The sequence below is a fragment of the Gymnoscopelus braueri genome (assembly GCF_963280865.1).
Source record: "Gymnoscopelus braueri genome assembly, chromosome: 20".
NCBI classification, from domain to species: domain Eukaryota; kingdom Metazoa; phylum Chordata; class Actinopteri; order Myctophiformes; family Myctophidae; genus Gymnoscopelus; species Gymnoscopelus braueri.
The window spans coordinates 17,060,239-17,080,909 of NC_137622.1; the positions used below are offsets into that span (position 1 = coordinate 17,060,239).

Consider the following 20,671-nt stretch of genomic DNA (forward strand, 5'->3'; position numbering starts at 1 on the left):
CCAGTAAAATGAAGTTCCCTCACATCTATATACAATTACAATTACATCCTGCACATAATTCTACATTCATTCCAACTCTGGCTGGGGAAGGAGTCTGGTAGTGGGAGTCTAATGATCATTACACCCTGATGTGAAAGAATATATTTCTAAAGAAGAAAAAATAAAGGTCGTTATGTATAGCCTATGGACAATCAAAATCAGTTGGAAATATTTCATTTTGATGTGTTAAACATCAATGTAATTAAACTCATGTTGATATGGCACACTGACTATCAAGAAAATGAAAACATGGCACTTCATGTCAAAAAGGTTGCCGACCCCTGAAATAGACTCTTAAGTGTTAAACGCTGAGGAGTTTACATTGTAATAATAATAATAATAATAATGATAAAAGTTATAATTGTTATTATTATTATTATTATTATTTATGTTGTTGTTTTTTTATAATGTGGCCTAATGCATATCCTTGAAATGAAAACGTCTGATCATCATCATATTGGCCCTAGAATAGCTGATATTGCATACATTGTATGCATGCAATGTAATAACAGCTATTCTAGGCTCCTACCCTTCAACTGCACTATAAATAAATGTAAAATATGTGTTATCGAGTAGACCATATCAGTCAGTGTAATTGAGTTGCTAAGGAACAGCTTAGGTCAAGTTTATATAAGCTACTGATATTCACAAACACTGTCAGCTACTGATACACACAAACACTGCAACAGGAAATAAACTTGGACCCATTTAGGATGTTTACGTTGTCAAGTGTGTAGTGAGGATATTGCCAAGACAGACAGTCTTATTGCCAGCGCATTTCTTAGGACAATGAACACGACCAGGCATTTCTTGCTTGTTTGTACAAAGGACTTGTTACTTGCAACATATCTGTGTTTCTCTTTGTAAATCATTTTGTATACAAATGAAAAAGAAGAGACTTTAATTGTTTATTTTAAGTTTATTTTTTTGTGGCAAAATCAAAATAATCATATTCAAAAGAAAGTCTCCAAAGCCCCTGTATTGTCAATGAGTTTTATCTGAGTGAATACAATCTTCGCTACAAAATTATTGGATAATCGTTCAAACAGGGACAGCTGTGGTGCACATATGGCTACTGGTTTGACTGAGAGTAAAAAAGAACCTCAGAAATACTAAACCATAACTCTGTTGCAATTACATAATTGGGAAATATGGAATAATGTGTGTGTGTGTGTGTGTGTGTGTGTGTGTGTGTGTGTGTGTGTGTGTGTGTGTGTGTGTGTGTGTGTGTGTGTGTGTGCACGCTAAAGGTGCAAGGCACCATACTGTAGCACCAGACTGATAATAGGGCTGTCTTGGCTGAAAGTCGTGGTTTCAACACCACTCACCTAACCTGCTTCTTAGGTGTTTTACTGCCATCCGTTTGCTAAACATCAAAACACTTAAAAGTTTGGCAAGATTAGCACTTCTGTTAATTATGCGTTGGAGGCCTAATAGCTGTAAGGAAGTTTCCCAGAGCCAGCGGCTGACAGCTTCATCAGCATCTGACTCACCACTGTCCCAATAGTGGTTTGATTAATATCTGATAACACAACATTTCAATATAATACGCATCTCTTCAATAATGGCTCTGGGGTCTTTCGGTAGCCCCCCAAAAGGTTGATTATTTATTTATTTATTTCGCCTACTGGTGTCATCGCTCATATTACACAGATACTGGTGTTGCACTAGAGAACTTGCGGCAAGGATCATATAAAAGTAATACAGCCACTTATGTGCGCGTGTGTGTGTGTGTGTGTGTGTGTGTGTGTGTGTGTGTGTGTGTGTGTGTGTGTGTGTGTGTGTGTGTGTGTGTGTGTGTGTGTGTGTGTGCGCGTGTGCGTGTGTGTGTGTGTGTGGTAATTGCTATTTAGTCTATACCAATGCACATTCTGTTAGGTTATCACACAGGAAACAGTATCTCTAGGTGTCTGTCTGACCAGAATTTTACATGTAAATGAATTTGCTGAACTGTACATATCTGCAATTTCTCCTTTGGTTCCCCCCCCCCCCCTCTTGGTCAATTCAGGTCACGTGCAAAATTGAAAATGTTTGTCCATCTCAAATTGCTTGTTTTTATTGTGTCCCACTCATCAACGTAAACTGCAGGATGCACACAGTATTTTATGTCAGATAGAACAAAAAGCAGTGGTGCGAGTACACTTTATATGCATCAATGGATTGTTATAGAACAAAAACAAAGTGACACCCACTCATTTCTCCACCTATTCAGTCACTCTGCTAAAGTGTCATAAATAATGATTTATCTACATTCTATTCATTCAGATTGCTGGTGGTGCTGCACACTCAAAACTGAAAGATCATAACAATGATAGTATAAGGCAAAGCCAGAATTCTCCTCATGGTGCACAGTGAAATCCTGAGTGTTAAATTAACAACTTAAGCCCTATTTTATACGACTTTGTATGACAGTGTCGCATGACAATAGTGAAAATAACTGACCTACAAGCAAACAATGTGTTGCAATGCATTGTGAGCTAGTAGATCTGCCATTTGAGCTGTTTTTGAGAGGAAAAGTTTTGCCAAAAAATAGTGACACCGGGTTGGAGGTGGTTAAAACTCAGGATTTTGCTGTGTATTAGTACTGCTGTGGTTACAGAGGGCCACCACTAGAGGGCCTATTCCTCCTCCATCCCTAATAAAAGCAGTATATGACACTCTTGCACCTGTCAAACCTTTGCATTACAGTCTATTGCTCTCATGTGAGTCCAGTTGTTACTCAGTGGTGGCTTCTAGGGACTGAACTACAGACTGTGTGTGTGTGTGTGTGTGTGTGTGTGTGTGTGTGTGTGTGTGTGTGTGTGTGTGTGTGTGTGTGTGTGTGTGTGTGTGTGTGTGTGTGTGTGTGTGTGTGTGTGTGTGTTTGGTTCAGGGTGTGAAGAGAACTAGAACAGGTTGTCAGCCATGGCAGTGAAACTATGTGGAATCTCTCTCTCTCTCTCTCTCTCTCTCTCTCTCTCTCTCTCTCTCTCTCTTCTCTCTCTCTCTCTCTCTCGGTCTCCTCTCTCTCTCTCTCTCTCTCTCTTTTCCACGGGTCAGTTGTGTCTTTCGTTCGCTCAAGTTATGGCAGTCTTTCCAAAATCTTCTGTGCACCGTTAAAAGAGTCGAGCCTGTTTCTTCAGCTCGTTCCTTTTCCACAGTGCCAGCCGGTCGAAGTCCTCCACAGTCATCCCGAACACCCGCACAAAGTCCTCTGGAGACAGGTGACGCTGGAGGACACACAGGGACAGGCAAATGACAGTGTTAGTCCTTCATGTCTGTCCACTTGGCCCGGTCAAATTATTATTCCTCTCATGTTGCTAAAATCCATTGTTGTAGAGCAGTAGCCTGATTATCAGACTGAAGCTGCATGGAGCTTGTCCACTCAGAGAGTGGGCGAGGTCTATGGTCTGAAACCAGGCTAGTAGAGCAGTGTTTCTCACCAAGGGCCCCCAAATTGATACATATTAAACTGCAGACCCTCCATTTGAAAAGCTTTGGTGCCAGGGACCCCCATAAGAGATTTATGTTATTAAAGCGACAACTTGCAATGATGAGGTCTATGGGAGTTGGGAAGATAAATACTCACTCTGTGTCGCAGTTGAGAAGAGAATTATTTAAGATCTAGGACTAAATAGGGTTTAAGTGGTTAAATTGTTCCTCATTTTGCTGGGGACTGCCCTTATGATTATACACAACAACAGTCTGTGTCCATAATTATCTGGGCTTGTAGGACGTCAGAGCTCAAAGAGGAATGAATCCCTGGGCTGTTTATTTTCCTGTACAGGTTAAAAACTACAGAAGGGTAAAAACATGGCCTTATTGTACATTGTGATGTAAGCAACACAGCTGCAGCTAATACAATTAATAATTAGTAGAGTGTGTTAGATTTAGGTGTGCCAATGAGAAATAATCAACAGTATTGTCAATGTTTGCATAATGGTACACCTAAGTCTAGAAAGAATGCAAGCACAACTAATAAGTAGTAATCTATTTTCCGGGTTCAAGGTTCAGAAGAATTCAATGAATGCAAATGAAATGCCAACAGTCACGGAAGTGTCCTTCAGCATAAAAATGCCTATGCTTCTGCATAAAAATAATATATCTGAAGGTCACTTCCGTGAGTGTTGGCATTATTGCGTTTATCACACCGACAGTAAATCGAACACACCCATTATTCATGTTATGCTTACATCCATAAGGTCAGCCTGCCATGTTTGTATCCTTCGGTAGTTTTTAACCTGTTCACGAAAACAACATTTCTCACAACATCCATCACAGTTTGGTACGGTAATCTGACCTGTCACTCACAAAACAAACTGCAGCACATTATGAACAGATTCCGAAATCATATGGTGCCCCCCCCCCTCCCCTGAGTTGAATTCCTCTACATCCAACAGACCAACATCATCGTCTCTCACCCCTGTCATGCGGCCCACCTTCTATTACAGCTGATGGCCTCAGGGAGGCGCTACAGGTCATGACCCTCCAATCAAGCCAGTAACTTGTTGTCAAAATGCATTTATGGTGATAACTGTTGTACTTTGTTTTTGTTTTATGAGGTTTGCATACATTGTGTTAACCTGACTCCGCCAGATGGCAGAAGCTTGCGTCACATTTGTTTCACAGGCTACTTCCATCTGGGACCTCGGCAGCACAATCGATGAAGGGGCGGTCCCTTTTTTTTTCAAGCTACTTGGCAGGTGATTGGATGATCCCGCCCCTAGCAGTCGCTGATTGGTTCGCACATGCAGCGGTGCGGGCAGCTCTACTCTCTGAGCGAGTCCAGATGGAGGCTGTATTGTGAAGTGAATACCGCCCTCATCTGGCGGAGTCAAGTTAACATTGTGTTGCTCTAAATGTTCTGCTTGTGTTATGTCTGTCTATGTTACCATAAACGGACAACCAGGCTGTACCGAAACTGAATTCCACCGGCCTTGGCTGTGTGACAAAATAAACTATCTCTATCTATTTCATGACACCAACTGTATCAAATGTGCGTCTGACACACCACTGTTTGCTTAATAGCCTTATGTCTCAACTGTTGAAGGGACCCTGTATATTAATCTGACAGACGACATTGGATCAAACACAGTGAGATCTGAGAGTGACAACTATCTATAAATGGAGGTACATAATACATGGTAGACCTAGAGTATGTGGTACACAATGTATTGCATCTGTACATGTTCACCCACAATGTGAACAGCTGAATAACTGACCTCCAGTCTGGCTCTGTCTGCGTCTCTGGGAAGTCTATTCCGCCCTCTAGTGGTGACAATGAGCGCCTCATATGGGTAAATCTGCAAGTAAAGATGATTAAGGTGGCAGCTGCACAAAAGTTAATTGCACACAAACTTAACGGTAATAAATAATGCATATCTTTAAAGAATTACTTTTTGTCTCCATAAAAATCTTACCGTGTATTCCGCTGTAGGAAGAGAGAGAGAGAGAGAGAGAGAGAGAGAGAGAGAGAGAGAGAGAGAGAGAGAGAGAGAGAGAGAGAGAGAGAGAGAGAGACATAGAGACATTACAATGTGGAAAACTTTGGATCCCTTATCTACTTCATTGTGGTAGGATGGGGTCATGTGCTGAAAATAGCCAATCGCATTGCGACGTGTTGAGGGCTTGTTGATCTGCTCTTTTCGACATAAGGCTTTTGGTTACAACTTTTAAAATGATAACTACCTCTGCTTCCCCAGTTCACCTCACTGCCAGTGTCATACGGGTACGTCTGGTAGCAATCTGCACTCTGAGGCTGCATGGAAACAGAGACACAGATATAGGCTACATGAGGGACAGATTCAGGAATGACAAATTCCACATTGGATAAATGTATTCTTTTTTCTCTTCTTGTTTCTGTGCAGTGTCAAGTGTCAAGTGTATTAACCCATTAAGACCTGAGGCTGATTCTAAAAATGTCTTCTAAATCATAGCAGTTTTCTGAAAAACGTATGTTGCTATATACTGTATCAGTCGTTCTCAAACTTTTTCATGTTGTCGTGGAATTCTGGATCAATCGGCACTCGATGAGGCACATAGGAGTCGAGACAATATTCTAGGTGGTGATGATTATGCTTTATGTACATGATATCATGGGGAGAAATAACACTCATATCAGTGGTACAGTAGTTCTGCCTCCAGCACAGGGCAGAGATCATAGTTATACTGTAGCTGCTTCAAGGACAAACTGAACCATAATAAGATAGGCTGTACCAAAACAATAGCTATTAGGCCTAGTGGAGACATCTAGGCTCTTACAAGCTGTCAAATATCATACTGTATTGTAGAAGTATTATAAGTGATGGTAAAATATACAGGTTAGATATAAGCAGCCATATAATTTGTTCCTCAATGTCAAGGACCCCCAAAATTATATGTATTTGGCCACCAACCCCATCTCAAAATATTTAGTTTCCAGGGACCCCCAGAAGCAAAGATTTGAGTTAAAAAATGTTTGTTTTAAAAGAGTAATATATTCAAACATTAAATTATGGGAGCCAAGACTTTATCATTCATGAGACTGGCCAATCAGAGAGTGCAGTTCAAACTCTATGTTCTATGAGGTAGACTTGGCTCATTAGCCTGCATGCTATAAATATCCCAGCAGTCCCATCTGTCTCTCACCCTCTGGATGCCGTTGCGTCCATACCCAGGTAAGGAGCCCGATTTACACACATAGTCTGTAAAAATGATTAGCACAACAAAAAAAAAACAGGGTCAATCATCTTATTTTAGTAGGAAACACAACAGGACCATGGTGAGCTCTTCAGTTACTTAATTAATCAAAACTTCCTAATGGTTTTAGCAACCCAGGATGAAATATTATACATGGCCAGAAGGGGGCACTAGCAGCTAGCCAGTCCTGGAGGACCTTCTCACCTTCCAATCTCTCATTTCTACTTTTTCCTCCTCTCTATCAGCTGCTAAAGCTGCTTTTTTCTGCACTAAAATTCAGGCTTCTGCTTCCAACCCTAAAAAACTCTTTGAAACTTTCTCCTCTCTCCTGCAACCACCACCCCCTCCTCCCTCCTCGTCCCTCCTCCCCGACGATTTCGCCAACTTCTTTGACAAGAAGGTGAACGATATCCGATCCTCCTTCCCTCCTCCCCCGGCTGGTGCCCTGCGCACTACCCACACCCGTCTGCCTGCCACCCCCCCCTCTCTACCCTCATCTACTCCTCTCCCCCCCCCCATCCCCTCTCTATCCCACTTCTCTCCCCTCTCCCCTAACGAGGTCCTTCTCCTTATTACCTCTAGTCGCCCCACCTCATGCTCTCTGGACCCGGTCCCATCCACTCTGTTGCAGTCTATTGCACCTGAACTTCTTCCCTTCTTAACCCACCTTATTAACACCTCTCTGACATCTGGCTACTTTCCCTCTACTTTCAAGACTGCCAGAGTCACCCCCCTCCTGAAGAAACCGACACTTGACCCCTCTGAGATCAAGAACTACAGACCGGTTTCCCTTCTATCCTTCCTATCTAAAACTCTCGAACGTGCTGTCTTTAAACAACTGTCCTCCTATCTCCACCAGAACAACCTCCTGGACTCCAACCAGTCTGGGTTCAAAGTGGGTCACTCGACAGAGACTGCCCTCCTGGCAGTGACGGAGTCGCTCCATGCCGCTAGAGCGAACTCTCTCTCCTCCGTTCTGATACTCCTGGACCTGTCTGCAGCGTTCGACACGGTGAACCATCAGATCCTCCTCTCCACCCTCGAGGGGATGGGTGTCTCAGGCTCTGCACTCTCCCTGTTTGCATCCTACCTGACGGGTCGCTCATACCAGGTGATGCTGAGAGGGTCTGTGTCAGAACCACACAGGCTCACAACTGGGGTTCCCCAAGGCTCGGTTCTGGGTCCTCTTCTTTTCTCTCTCTACACTACATCTCTGGGTGCTGTCATCCACTCTCATGGCTTTTCCTACCACTGCTATGCCGATGACACCCAACTAATCCTCTCATTCCCCCCCTCTGATACCCAGGTGGAGACACGCATTGCTGCTTGTCTGGCTGACATCTCGGAGTGGATGTCGACAAACCACCTGAAGCTCAACCTGGACAAGACCGAGCTGATGTTCCTCCCGGGGAAGGGCTGTCCGCATCGAGACATGGCCATCACCATTGATAATGCTGTGGTGACCTCAACTCGGACTGCGAAGAATCTGGGTGTGACCCTGGACGATCAACTGACGTTCTCGGCAAACATCGCATCAGTGACGAGGTCCTGCAGATTCCTGCTCTACAACATCAGGAGGATTCGCCCCTTCCTCACGGAGAAGGCAGCCCAGGTGCTCATCCAGGCTCTCGTCATCTCCCGCCTGGACTACTGCAACTCCCTCCTTGCTGGTGCTCCGGCATCCGCCATCAAACCCCTGGAGCTTGTTCAGAAAGCTGCGGCTCGTCTGGTGTTCAACCGCCCCAAGTTCTCCCACACAACCATCCTTCTCCGCTCTCTACACTGGCTCCCCGTAGCGGCTCGCATCCAGTTCAAAACCCTGGTGCTAGCCTATAGGGCAGTGAAAGGAACAGCTCCTTCCTACCTCCGGGCTATGGTCGATGCCTACACCCCTGCCCGACCACTTCGGTCTGCCACCTCGGGGCGACTGATTGCCTCGTCACTCAAGGGTCCTTCTGGCCGATCCACACGGTCACGACTCTTTTCTGTTCTGGCCCCACAGTGGTGGAATGAACTTCCCACTGATGTTAGGACAGCAGAGTCACTGCCCATATTTCGCCGCAGACTGAAAACCCACCTCTTCAGGAAACACTACCCTTCCTCTCTGCCTGACCTACTTGTTGTTAACTAGTTGTACGAACGCTTGTTTTCTATTGCTGTATTGTTTATTGGATTATTGGATTGTTTATTGGATCTTGTTTAGTCGATACACTTATTTGTTTTAGCTCATGCTCATTTGATTTAGCTATTTTGTCTCATCTGTTTAAGGAAATAGGTAGCTGATATATTGCACTTTTACCTTAGCGCTAGGTATACTCTTGGTTGCTTGTTTTTGCAGAAAATGCACTAAAGACTTCTGGTGATTAGTAGTTTTCGTTCCCTACCTATGTTGAATACACTTATTGTAAGTCGCTTTGGATAAAAGCGTCTGCTAAATGACTGTAATGTAATGTAATGTAGAAGAACCCTGGTATTCTGACCAAGAAGTGAGCACAGGGGTACTGTTATTTTATTTTTTTTAGCCTATGTTGAGTCCAGCATAAACCTATTTATTTTATTATAAACCTATTATCTATCTAATGATAGCAACACATTCAAGTCTCATGGGGAAAACGACAACATCTAATTGAATTCATTATATTGAATTGTGGGCAGGGGCTCGATATGAAAAACTTACTGTACCTCATATAGTAAATGCTTGAAGTTATTGTGTTGAATAAATATGATTTCATTTCAACATTTACTTTTCTCAGTGTGGAAACAGTCTCCAGCCCCCCCAATCCACCAGCAACACCCTTAAGACTTTATGAATTACTTACATGAATAATAATAATAATAATATAAAACTTACCACTTTCAGAACTGTACCGAGGAGCTGTGAACACAAAGGAACCACAGTTACAGTATAGTTTGTGTTTCACAGAACTGCTTCCCCCCTGCACTGAGTTTAATTCCAGGTTTTAATTCCAAGCCACCTCATTTACAAATAACCATTGGCTTATCTGATTGTAACAAAATCATTACCTTCTTTGGCTTAACTGTTTGTAACTAAATAGATTTAAACATAGATGGCCGGGTTTAAATTATACTTTGGCAAATAACTTTCTCTATAGCCTAATTCATTATGCTTCAATTCTTGTATTCAAACAAGCAAGATGCCCGTCTTCCAAACGGTTGTCATTACAAAGGTTTCACATCTTTGGTTTCTATCCAGTCCATTAAGTTTACACCAGCCAATTAACTTGGGAATGAAGGCATTGTTCACCCTAAAGTTACAAATAGCCTAAATACTTTTGGTTTTCATACAACAGACAAACAAACAACAGTCATCCAATATCTGCCGAACCCGCGAGATCCATGGCGCAAGATCCATGGCAATTTATATACACCCGAGGATGAGGTGCTATGCCCGCTGTGGACTTACAAGCTCACATCTTGACGCATTGTGCAGTTGCAGATCTGCTTTTTTTGGCCAATAATTCTCTTTTCAACTGCGACACAAAGTGGGTATCTTCCCAAAAATCCCATAGACCACATCATTGCAGGTTGTCATTTTAACTTTTATGTTGTACTTAAGAAATGTGAGATGTACTTTTTCCAATACAGCATTTCTTTTAAACCCCCAACACTTTACATGTTGGGGGTTACAACTAAGTTGTCAAAAAGATCTGGTATGATGCAGGTATACCAGTATTTCTATATTTGTAGAAGTGGACAATCAATATCCTGGGATCTGATCAGCATTTAACTAGTTAACAAACCAAATGGAAGAAGAGAAGCAGTCTGGGTAGTGGGTACCCATCATGCCCTGGGAGGAGCCCAACATCAAAGAAGCAATGAGGCAGAGAAAGACAAGATGAGAGGGGTGAGGAGCACACACACCCACACACCCATAGCCACACAAACACACACATGCACACAGGCACCCACCCATGCACGCACGCACAGACTCACAGACTCATACACCACACAAATATGGCCCCACACATGCACACGCACACACACAACGCAGGCGCTGGAATGGAAAATGACGTGGGGGGGGGGGCATTAATAGTGGGCGTGGCCAGGCGGTGATGTCGCGAAGTTCACAGTCAGTTTTGGTTTAGCTCCGAAGAGGACTTCTCCGTGTTTAATTAACTGTAAGCACTTTAATGTGTTGTAAGATGACAATTGTAAGTAGCTCTGGATAGACCAGATTGTAAATATAAATATTTATTAAGGGAAATTCAAGCTTACACTTAGGCCTACTCTTTTTACCCACTTACAGTATGTCCCTTGTCTCAGCGACTATTTTGGCATAATGCCTAGCACCTGTGTTGTCGGACAGCAGCATATTGAGCGTGCATGGTGCGATACAGCAGAATACATACTGTAGTTCTATCAGTTCAAGATGTTGTGGGAAAATGATTTACCTATGGCCATGAAACTTTCCAGAACTTTATTTTTAGTTGCCACTAAGGTAGTCAGCTGGAGGAAGTCCTTATCCTAGTGCTGTGTCCCCTGATAAGCTCCTGCCTCACAAGAAAGTGCAAATATTGGAGTTGCTGCAGCCATCTCGCCTCTCGCTCTGATCCACAGCATGTCGCTTTAGCAGCTGGACATGAATAGATATCTGTCCATTGTATGAAAGCATAAGTGTATCCAACCTTTCTCGCGGCTGTCCGCGATCGATGGGGATTTATTCTAGTTGTTCACGCCATTAGTAATTACGTTTTCCTCTCCGCATTTTGCTAAGTTGATCAGGTTGCAGGATTCGGCAAAACCTGCTTTCTGTGCATGTGTTTATACTGTTGTTGTATGTGACACACAAAGTCAGGGCTCTGAGGGCATGCCAAACATACAGTACAAATATACAAAATCTATTCATTCTGTAAATATCCTTAGGCTACCTCGTATTAATTCTTGCAGCCAGAGCCCAGAGGGCATCTGATCATAGATGTGTGTATTAGGCTAGCCAGCCTGTCTGGCCGCCATTTGATCACGGCTTCAGTGAAGCAACAGAACGCTCTGTGATAGCAGGCAGTACACATACACAACCATTTGCACACACAATGGCAAAACAAGGTAATCGTGAGGGGACATTATATCTCTAGAAACCCCCATGCCGGCGCCGATGCCACGCACACATGCACGCACACGCACACGCACACACACACACACACACACACACACACACACACACACACACACACACACACAGTTTCGTTCAGGAGTGCTCTCCTCCCATCTTTAATGAGAGGTGTTACTATTCATAAATAAACTAGGTTGTGGGACGCCAGCTGTGAGAACAGGAGGGGAGGGTGAGTGACATCATGAGGAACAAGCAGTATGACACCAGCTGCTTTATGGTGGAGAGGAGAGGTGAGGAGAGGAGAGGTGAGGAGAGGAGAGGAGAGGAGAGGAGAGTAGAGGAGAGGAGAGGAGAGGAGAGGAGAGGAGAGGAGAGGAGAGGAGAGGAGAGGAGAGGAGAGGAGAGGAGAGGAGAGGAGAGGAGAGGAGAGGAGGACATAGCATGAGGCATGTGACCAATGACCACCAAATGCTAGATGGGCCCACACTTTCACTTTTCCACAGCAGAAAATTATTTCTGTTGTTTGCGCCAATCTATCATCTAAATAGCAATGTGCCAACAGCTTTCTCTTAGAGGGAATGAAAAAGACACTCTGAATGGTTTAATTAATGTAACGGCCAAAACACAACCATGACTAATTCAGAGGCTTAATACAACCCCTTTTTTGCCGTGCACCAGGGTCTGTCTAACTTGCACAATTGGTGTGGACGACCCTCCTCCTCCACCCGCTCAACCGCAATTTGCGCCCTGCGTTTTATATCCTGCACCATAGATCATCTAAATAGGGCCCTGTCCCTCAGACCAGGTTGTGAGGGGCTCAGCTGTTTCCAGCTGCTTGAGAAGTTTAAAGTGGATATGATCATACGTCGGCCCAAAGACGGCCAACCACATCTGCTTCTGTCTCATCAAAGCATCATCGACAGCTGTTAAGCCTGATTTATATTTAGTTGTGTGAAGACACTCCGAATGGTTCAATTAATGTAACGCAACAAAAACACACCCAATGACTAATTCAGAGGCTTAATGCAACCCCTTTGTGCCGTGCGCCAGGGTTTGTTCCCAGATATTGCATCGTTAAGAGTTTTTAGAACACCCATTTCCAGTGTGCGACACGATGCACAACCAAGTATAAATGAGGCATTATGAAGCTCCTGTTTCAATAACACCTGATGCCTTCAGCAGCCTTGACCTGCTGACCCCTCCTGCCAACACCCCCCGCCCACTGCCCCTCCCCCTGACCGACTGACTGACTGACCAACTGACTGACAGCAGATATTGAGCCTCATAAAAAATAAGCCTTGTGGCACAACATACTATAATAATAATCACATTTCTATTTTATTTTTATGCAATTGCCTATTGTAGCACTTTGAGATTTTCACAAATGTTAAGTGCATTATAAATAGAATCCATTATTATTATTATTATTACAAATGCAACAGAGAGGGAATAGACACAACACCACCATGTGTGTACATGGCGAACGCATGCAATTGCACACAAAGACACAGATGGTACATGGATAGATAAACACAGAAAGTGACGGATAGATACTGTAGATAGAGCGATATAGCACGTGCATGAGAGAGAGAGAGAGAGAGAGAGAGAGAGTGAGTGAGTGAGAGAGAGAGAGAGAGAGAGAGAGAGAGAGAGAGAGAGAGAGTGAGAGAGAGAGAGAGAGATGAATCCTTACATCCGTTAACAGTGTTGTTGTAGCCTGTCGTGTTGAGAGTTTCCTTGCTCCCACTGCGAGAATTGCTGCGAGAATTCCTTGCACTGCCCCAGGGGTCGTTGTCATAGGAACCAGATCTGGCTTTCATCTCCTCCTTTAGGATCATCCTTCCGATGCCACTCCCGATCTGAGAGAGAGAGAGAGAGAGAGAGAGAGAGAGAGAGAGAGAGAGAGAGAGAGAGAGAGAGAGAGAGAGAGAGAGAGAGAGAGAGAGAGAAAGTGGAGAGTGAGGGATGGGGGAGGTGAAAGTGACATCGCATCGGCAAAAACATTGAATTAATGTGCAGGAGCAAAAATTAACGCAGCATGGAGAGAAACACAAAATACAGCACGAAAGCAGGATTTGAAATGAAATGAATGACACTGATGCGTCGTCAATACTGGAGAAAGCATATCATCTACGGGTCTGAGAAGCAGAGTGGTAAATATGGTGGAGAAAACGGAGTGCAGAATAATGAGCCTCATACTCTTTGAAGGCTGTGACTCCAACTCTCTTCATCTCCTCCTGTGGAGAACCTCCTCCTCGGCACACGGTAAACTGAGATGGAAGTAAGAGAGAGAGAGAGAGAAAAAGAGGGAGGGAGAGAGACAGCTGAGACAGCTCAAAGATGTTTCAGCTCATCCATAATATACTATATATTATTTGAACTTTTCACATTTTGTGAATTCATAATCTCCGATATACCGTCCTGCCATTCCTTCATATCTGGCCAAGGCTGACATCATCAGTATGACGTCATCGAGATCCACAGGCCAGCCTCACCGTTATGTGTTTATCTTATATACAAATTGGCTTAAGGGAGGACCGGCCGGCGGGCATGCGGACCACGTCGTCACGCTCATTTCACTATGACTCAGCCAAAACCATATAAGGAGTTCCCAATGTAGCTACGCCCAAATATGGAGTGTGTTGTCTAACCTCAACATGTCGCAATGGCATCAGGCGCAAACAAATCAGTCAGCTCCATATGAGCACAAAAGGCGGCATGCCCCTATATGGGCATATACTGATGACATCAGAGATCTCCATATAAGGGCATATTGGTCGGATCGGCGGTGCGACGTAGGTGTGAGGGCCGCGCAGTGGCCCGAACTCTAGATGTACCGTAAATTTCGGACTATAAGCCGCGACTTTTTTCCCATTTTTCGACCCTGCGGCTTATATAACGGTGCGGCTTATCTATGGATTTTTACAGCTAACGGCCACTAGGGGACCTCCAAAATCTATGGATTTTACACCCGCGGCTTATAGTCCAGTGCGGCTTATATATGTACAAATCATTCAATTTAGCTGCTGCGGCTTATATTCAGGTGCGGCTTATAGTGCAAAAATTACGGTATACTGTAGTGTAGAACCTTTTTAAGATTCATAACAGAAGCCATTTTTTATAAAGAAAATAAATTAAAGAAAAAAATAGTACAAATAACTACATAAAATGCTTCCGTATAGAACCTTTTAAGGGCCAAATATAATATTTCTTTCAGTTTCATAAAGTGTATACCCATTTTGGGTGAGATTGTGACTGTGGGTTCTGTGTATTTGAGAAGGGTGGAAGACGGTACCTTTGGGTGAGCTGCAGTAGTAGTCAGTCTCTGACTGTGCGTAAGGCTCAGGAGAGTAGGTGGAGAATCTGGAAGATCTCAGGATGTCCTCGCTGGTCCTGCTTTTTGTGGCTGGATCCACATGATAGTCTGGGGAGAGATGGGAGGCAGGTTACGAGAAAGGGTCAACATCGACCTCCACATCGACAGAACCATCTGAACTGCCGTGTTCCGCATAATCTGTGCGGGTGCAGTGAACTGTAGTTGTGCTGAGGGGATAAAGGACGTTAATGACCATCGTAAAAGCAATACGGCGAGAAAGAACAACCACAATATACGGTTATTTTCCTCACCGGAGTCGGTCGGACAGAATCAATTCTGGTAAAGTAAGTGTACAGTAGTTACACGTTAGAGACCAGGTCAAACTGACTGAGTTTTATGAGTGGCATGAAAGGGCCACTTTGAGCAGTCGATGACAGTGACATGCAGAGTAATGTCAGATACATCGCTCTTTACCCTGTTAGTCATTAGCCACACCTAAACCAATTCAAGGTCCATTGAATTCCTATAAACATGATGCATGACACCGATGAACGACGTTCTCATTGCTGACTGCACAACAAGCCTCTACACACGCACGAGCACACACATGCACGCACCCACGCGCACACGCACGCGTGCGAGCACACACACGAGTTCGGAGACAGAACCCGACGACCGATTGAGACTTCTTCACTTGACTTCCTGAAAGAGTTTTCAAAGCCATAGATTGGCTGATGTATACATTTGATTATGGATACACCATGACAAATGAAGATTCATACATATATGTACATACCGTACATGCATGTACTTAGCACAGTACATAACATACACTACAGTTATGGACAGACAGACAGAAACACATAACAATGAGACAGCGATAGGTGGGGAATACTTACAGGGTGGTAAGTTCACCGAGGGTAAGGTGGAGCAGAAGGTGGAGGGAATTGAATAAAAGTGATTGGATGCAATAAGGAAAGAGGTGAAAAGATAAAGGGAAACATTATTGGAGCATAACACAGAGGAAGAGAGGAGTGTGTTAGTATAGTATGTGCTTTGCTACCCATAACGCACAAAGAGGACATGGTTTCACTTCATACACAACAGCCAAGACAAGAGACAAGAGGTTTATTTTCTCATAATTTGGGTAAAGGTTGTGTACAGGTAGCAAAAGTGCCAACTGAATAGTACATTACAGGCCATTGGTATGCAGATCAGCACGCCTTATAATGACTCTATTGTTTGTTCATTTTTATATTAATCATCTTTAGCACTGAGGCAAGAGAGTGTAATTTCTTAATAGCCGCGTAAGTACCAGGAGGATCAATATGACTGATGTGGACGTGTGCGGCTGAATGCCAATAACCTCATAACGCAGATGTTTAAAGACTTGCCATGTGGCTGGAGACTTGTTATCTCTGGTCAGATCTCACCAGTTCAAATCACATTAATTCATTTTCCGACCTCAACACAAGTAAATTATGGGCTGATACGCACATGCAGATGCATACATTCTTATTGGACTTTGACTCAGCTTACTAAACCGTACCTACCATCACTTACCACACAAAAAATGAAATAATAATAATAATACAACTTGTGAATGTTCTTTACGTATTCAAATGAAGGTGCGTCTGCTTCCAGGGGCCAGTGATGTACCACTAACATCTATGTTCTACTGAAAGGTCATCATGTTTACAACACAGGTTAACATACTGTACAGTGACACACACCTAGAAACTCTCTCACACACACACACACACACACACACACACACACACACACACACACACACACATACACACACACACACACACACACGTGTGCGCGCACGGCCGCGCGCGCTCCAACACAAGCCCACAAATACATGCAGGACTGTAGGATAAGATGCACTATCCTCTCTTCCAATGAGTGCAAACCTCTTCTTTATATCTGATCTGAAAAACCTCCACATTTCATTGGATTTGAAGCTTCTAGTGAATAGCGGGGGTTGCACAATATAGCATTACATTTTAATGTCTTTTTGCATATAATCTTGTGATGATTACAAAATAAGAACTGTCTATCTAGTATCTATCTATCATCTATCTATCTACAACAAAATCCACCCATTAAAGAAATTACCCTTCCTCCTCTTATCTTCCCTTTTTGCAAGCTCAAATCTCCCCTGACTCTCCTAAAGCCTAATGTATTGTACATCGTACGATGGTGGTGCTTGCCAAAAACACTATTAATTAACCCATTAAAACCGGGAAAGCATCTGTGTCATTTTAGATTTTAGCGTTTGCTATTCAAAAATAGCAAATTGAGTACAAAGGACCCCAATGGAAACAAGCATAGTGCTTTCTTGGGTTTAAAATCCTCTTAACAGACCTTATTGAAATGTATTTCCCTGTGCTTGTCTTTGCAAACTGTTAATAAAGTATTCAATCAATCAATTAGCAGATATACGAGCTCACAGCGCGTCACTTCATTAAGAATCTTGAAAGTGTGAGAACTACTGATTTAGAAGGCATTTATAGAATCGGCCTCAGGTCTTAATGGGTTAAACGTAATCCTTCAAAACTTTGCAAAGCCTCTTCCTTCTATCATCGTATCTATCTGTCTGCCAGGGGCTGCTGCAGAGCCAAAAGGTACAATAAGTACATATTGTGTAGCGACTTTCACAGACTCCATAAGAAATCCATAACATAAAGTTTCTGACATAACGTCCTGTATATTAATGAGCGAGAGCCTGACAGGCAATGGAAACTATATACACACACGTGTGCTCACGTATGCATGCACGTGCGTGCACGTGCATGCACACGTGAGCATGCACACAATCGTATAGATTCTACTATTTTGGATTTAAATGCACACATTTTTGCATTTACGCACAAATTTATATTCTGTGTACTGTACATTTATGTTAATTTTACACTTTTTACCTCTCACCTGCTCACACTTGGAGTCTGATGATAATTCTCTGTGGGCTTATATCTGTATCAATGTGGGCTTATATCTGTATCAATCTATGGTTCCAGTAAAAATGGATCTGTCCATTTTGTCAATTTGTACACTAATTAGAATCAAACTGCAGTGTTGAACCGTTATAGTTTTGTGGTTTTGTCAGTGAGAGCTTAATCTAGGCTGATGCTCGCTGACGACTATACATCACTACTAATCAACTACTCTACTCTACGAGGCCATCGACAGGTCACCATCAACATCTATCAAATACTGAAACACAGTACGACTGCACTGACGAAGAACAGGCAGGCTAAGGCGGGGCTAACCCACTGTACCAGTTCTCTTATAGATGGGAGGCTTCCTGTAGATGTTGGGGTCCCCTGAGGCTGAGGAGAGACAGAGGAGATGGAGAGGTGAATAATGGAGGAGTTGAGGGAAAAAAGTAGGGGTGAGGGAGAGGAAGAGGAGGGAGGGACTGCTGTGAGGGGAAGAATAAAGGGGAAGGTAAGGAGAAGGTGTGAGGGTAAAGCCTGAATCATACTTAGTTGTGTGCCGGGGTCGTGCACCAAAAATAGCTTGTATTGGTTGTGCGACACGGTGCGCAACCAAGTATAAATCAAGCACTAGAATGCTAGAGAAATCATGCATGGGAAATCAAGAGTTAACATTTCCACCCTCCCAAAATAACATCAACAGAACAACTTGAATGATTTGACTCATGGTTGATGACTCGTAATCTATGGGCTCGGGAGGATGAATGCTGAAGGGTCCTACCTGGTACATGAAAGTGTTTGGGGGGCTGGTATGTGGTCGGGGTACTCGATCGCCCCTCTTGGCCGTAACACGGTGAGCTCCTGCCACTCTCAGAGCCTGCAGCCAGCCCCAGCCAATCACAGCAAAAGAAAGATGAGCATGAAGGAGAGCCTGGTTACCCTGGTAAGTCCCACCCACTCACATGAAAAAACTCAACGGCAAATCTTACCCCCAAATTAGGCAGTGAAACTTTAAAAAAGACTATTCCACTTGTGTAATGACAGAAAACAATGTCTCATAAATGGTAAATATTACAGTGTCAGTACACATGTGTAAGAGTTGAGTGAAATGGCATTATATAGAAGCATAATGATAGCCAAACAGGACAAACTGGAGTGAAAAGCTTTTCTACTGGAAACCAGTAAAGACCACACTAAGATCACGCTTGGTAATGAATACTAATAGGCTACATCTTTTATTACCACTGAAATTACATTGCCACTATGGTTGTTACAAATACATCAATGGTCATTAAATGGAATGGATGTGAACGAGAGTTGGATTAATGTAACCTTAATTGTCCTACTCTCGGTTTGAGACACCAAATTTCTACCACTCTTCCAACATGGAATCCCCTGCTTGGTCAGGGGAGATATTGCGCGCATGAGCTTCAGGCATTACTACGTCCTACCCGACACCAGCGTCTACATTTTTCAATGGAAGAGTAGCGAGACGACCTCCAACCACTGCAGATACTCTACCCAACACATTGGTTGAAATAACATTTTATTCATTAAAATACGTTTTAACAGCAGTTAACAGCAATACGGAATATCAACAACGAGTCGTGTTAGTAATTCAGTGAGGTCATTGTACATTTGTATGTTGATAAGTATCACAACACTTCTCTGCACTGACAGGAGATTTCATTAGTGCATCCCTGTATGGAACTCAGATAAAACTCTACACCGTGTCATTATGGGCTGAGTGGGTCAGATTACTGCCCTCAAACTGGAGGCCATTGAGTGATTGTTTGATTTGATCTGATGCTCAGAGAGAGGCCCAGAGCTGAAGTGGTGAGCAGGACTCACCAGGGTAACCAAAGTGCTGCGGGGAGCGAGGCATGATTGGAGACATGCCGTGACGGCTGTACGTGGGCGAGTCGATGGAGCACCGTCTCTGCTTCATGTCCAGGCTGTCATAGTCCTACAGAAACAAAGACAACAGTGCATCTCCATCGTAGTTCTACAGATATAAACGACAACAGGTACATGTCCAAGTAGAGATGTTGACGGAAAAAAACTCCAGTGATGTTGGCCGGTCTGAACCTGTAGTGAAATGCATGCTAGAAGCAGAGACACTCACCTGAGAGTAGGCAGAGAGTGTCCCGAGTGACTATGAAAAACAACAGAAAGAAAAGAGTCATTAGTCAAAGCCTGCTGGTGAGGAAACGCAAAGTCTCATATCCTGTACTGACAGATGAATAAAACAGACATGGGTGAAAACAACGCAGCAAATCAGTGATTGTACAGGACAATATCTGAAATATCAATTGTTTTACACACAAAAAAAAACACTCCTTGTGCAAAACAAATAATTGCAATGGATTCAGAATCTTGAAAAAGTTTGACCCATCACATGCTACTTAAGGCAGAATAAAAAATATAGTCTTCCTGCATATGGTTGCGGGTACCCCAACTTTCAGTAGCTGTCAGGTTCCCCTAGGGGAGTTGATTGTGTTAGACACCTGTGCAAACACATTTGTGAATACAATTTCTTGGTAAGGAATTTATTCCAGGGTTTCTTTGTAATATCCCCCGACTACTGGCACTCTATGCACAATAAAAATAAACTTTATTATTATTTTATTTGCAAAAAAAAAA

The 20,671-nt window shown here is 43.3% G+C and overlaps 1 protein-coding gene across 3 annotated transcripts in view; it reads right to left on the bottom strand.

Moving 5' to 3' along the window:
* Nucleotides 1–982: 982 nt before the first annotated feature.
* Nucleotides 983–20,671, bottom strand: part of ablim3 (actin binding LIM protein family, member 3) — an 80,833-nt gene continuing 61,144 nt past the window's right edge. For 2 of the 3 annotated variants that reach the window (XM_080416220.1, XM_080416218.1), the window contains 12 exons: nucleotides 20,154–20,183; nucleotides 19,880–19,994; nucleotides 18,810–18,905; nucleotides 15,063–15,191; nucleotides 13,967–14,037; nucleotides 13,461–13,626; nucleotides 9,548–9,571; nucleotides 6,646–6,701; nucleotides 5,707–5,776; nucleotides 5,439–5,449; nucleotides 5,241–5,321; nucleotides 983–3,248 (listed from right to left, as the gene is read on the bottom strand). In XM_080416220.1, coding sequence (XP_080272346.1) covers nucleotides 3,135–3,248; nucleotides 5,241–5,321; nucleotides 5,439–5,449; nucleotides 5,707–5,776; nucleotides 6,646–6,701; nucleotides 9,548–9,571; nucleotides 13,461–13,626; nucleotides 13,967–14,037; nucleotides 15,063–15,191; nucleotides 18,810–18,905; nucleotides 19,880–19,994; nucleotides 20,154–20,183 — 963 coding nt within the window. In that variant the 3' untranslated portion in view covers nucleotides 983–3,134. The remainder of the gene's footprint in view (nucleotides 3,249–5,240; nucleotides 5,322–5,438; nucleotides 5,450–5,706; nucleotides 5,777–6,645; nucleotides 6,702–9,547; nucleotides 9,572–13,460; nucleotides 13,627–13,966; nucleotides 14,038–15,062; nucleotides 15,192–18,809; nucleotides 18,906–19,879; nucleotides 19,995–20,153; nucleotides 20,184–20,671) is intronic. The other variant, XM_080416219.1, reaches the window with a different exon arrangement.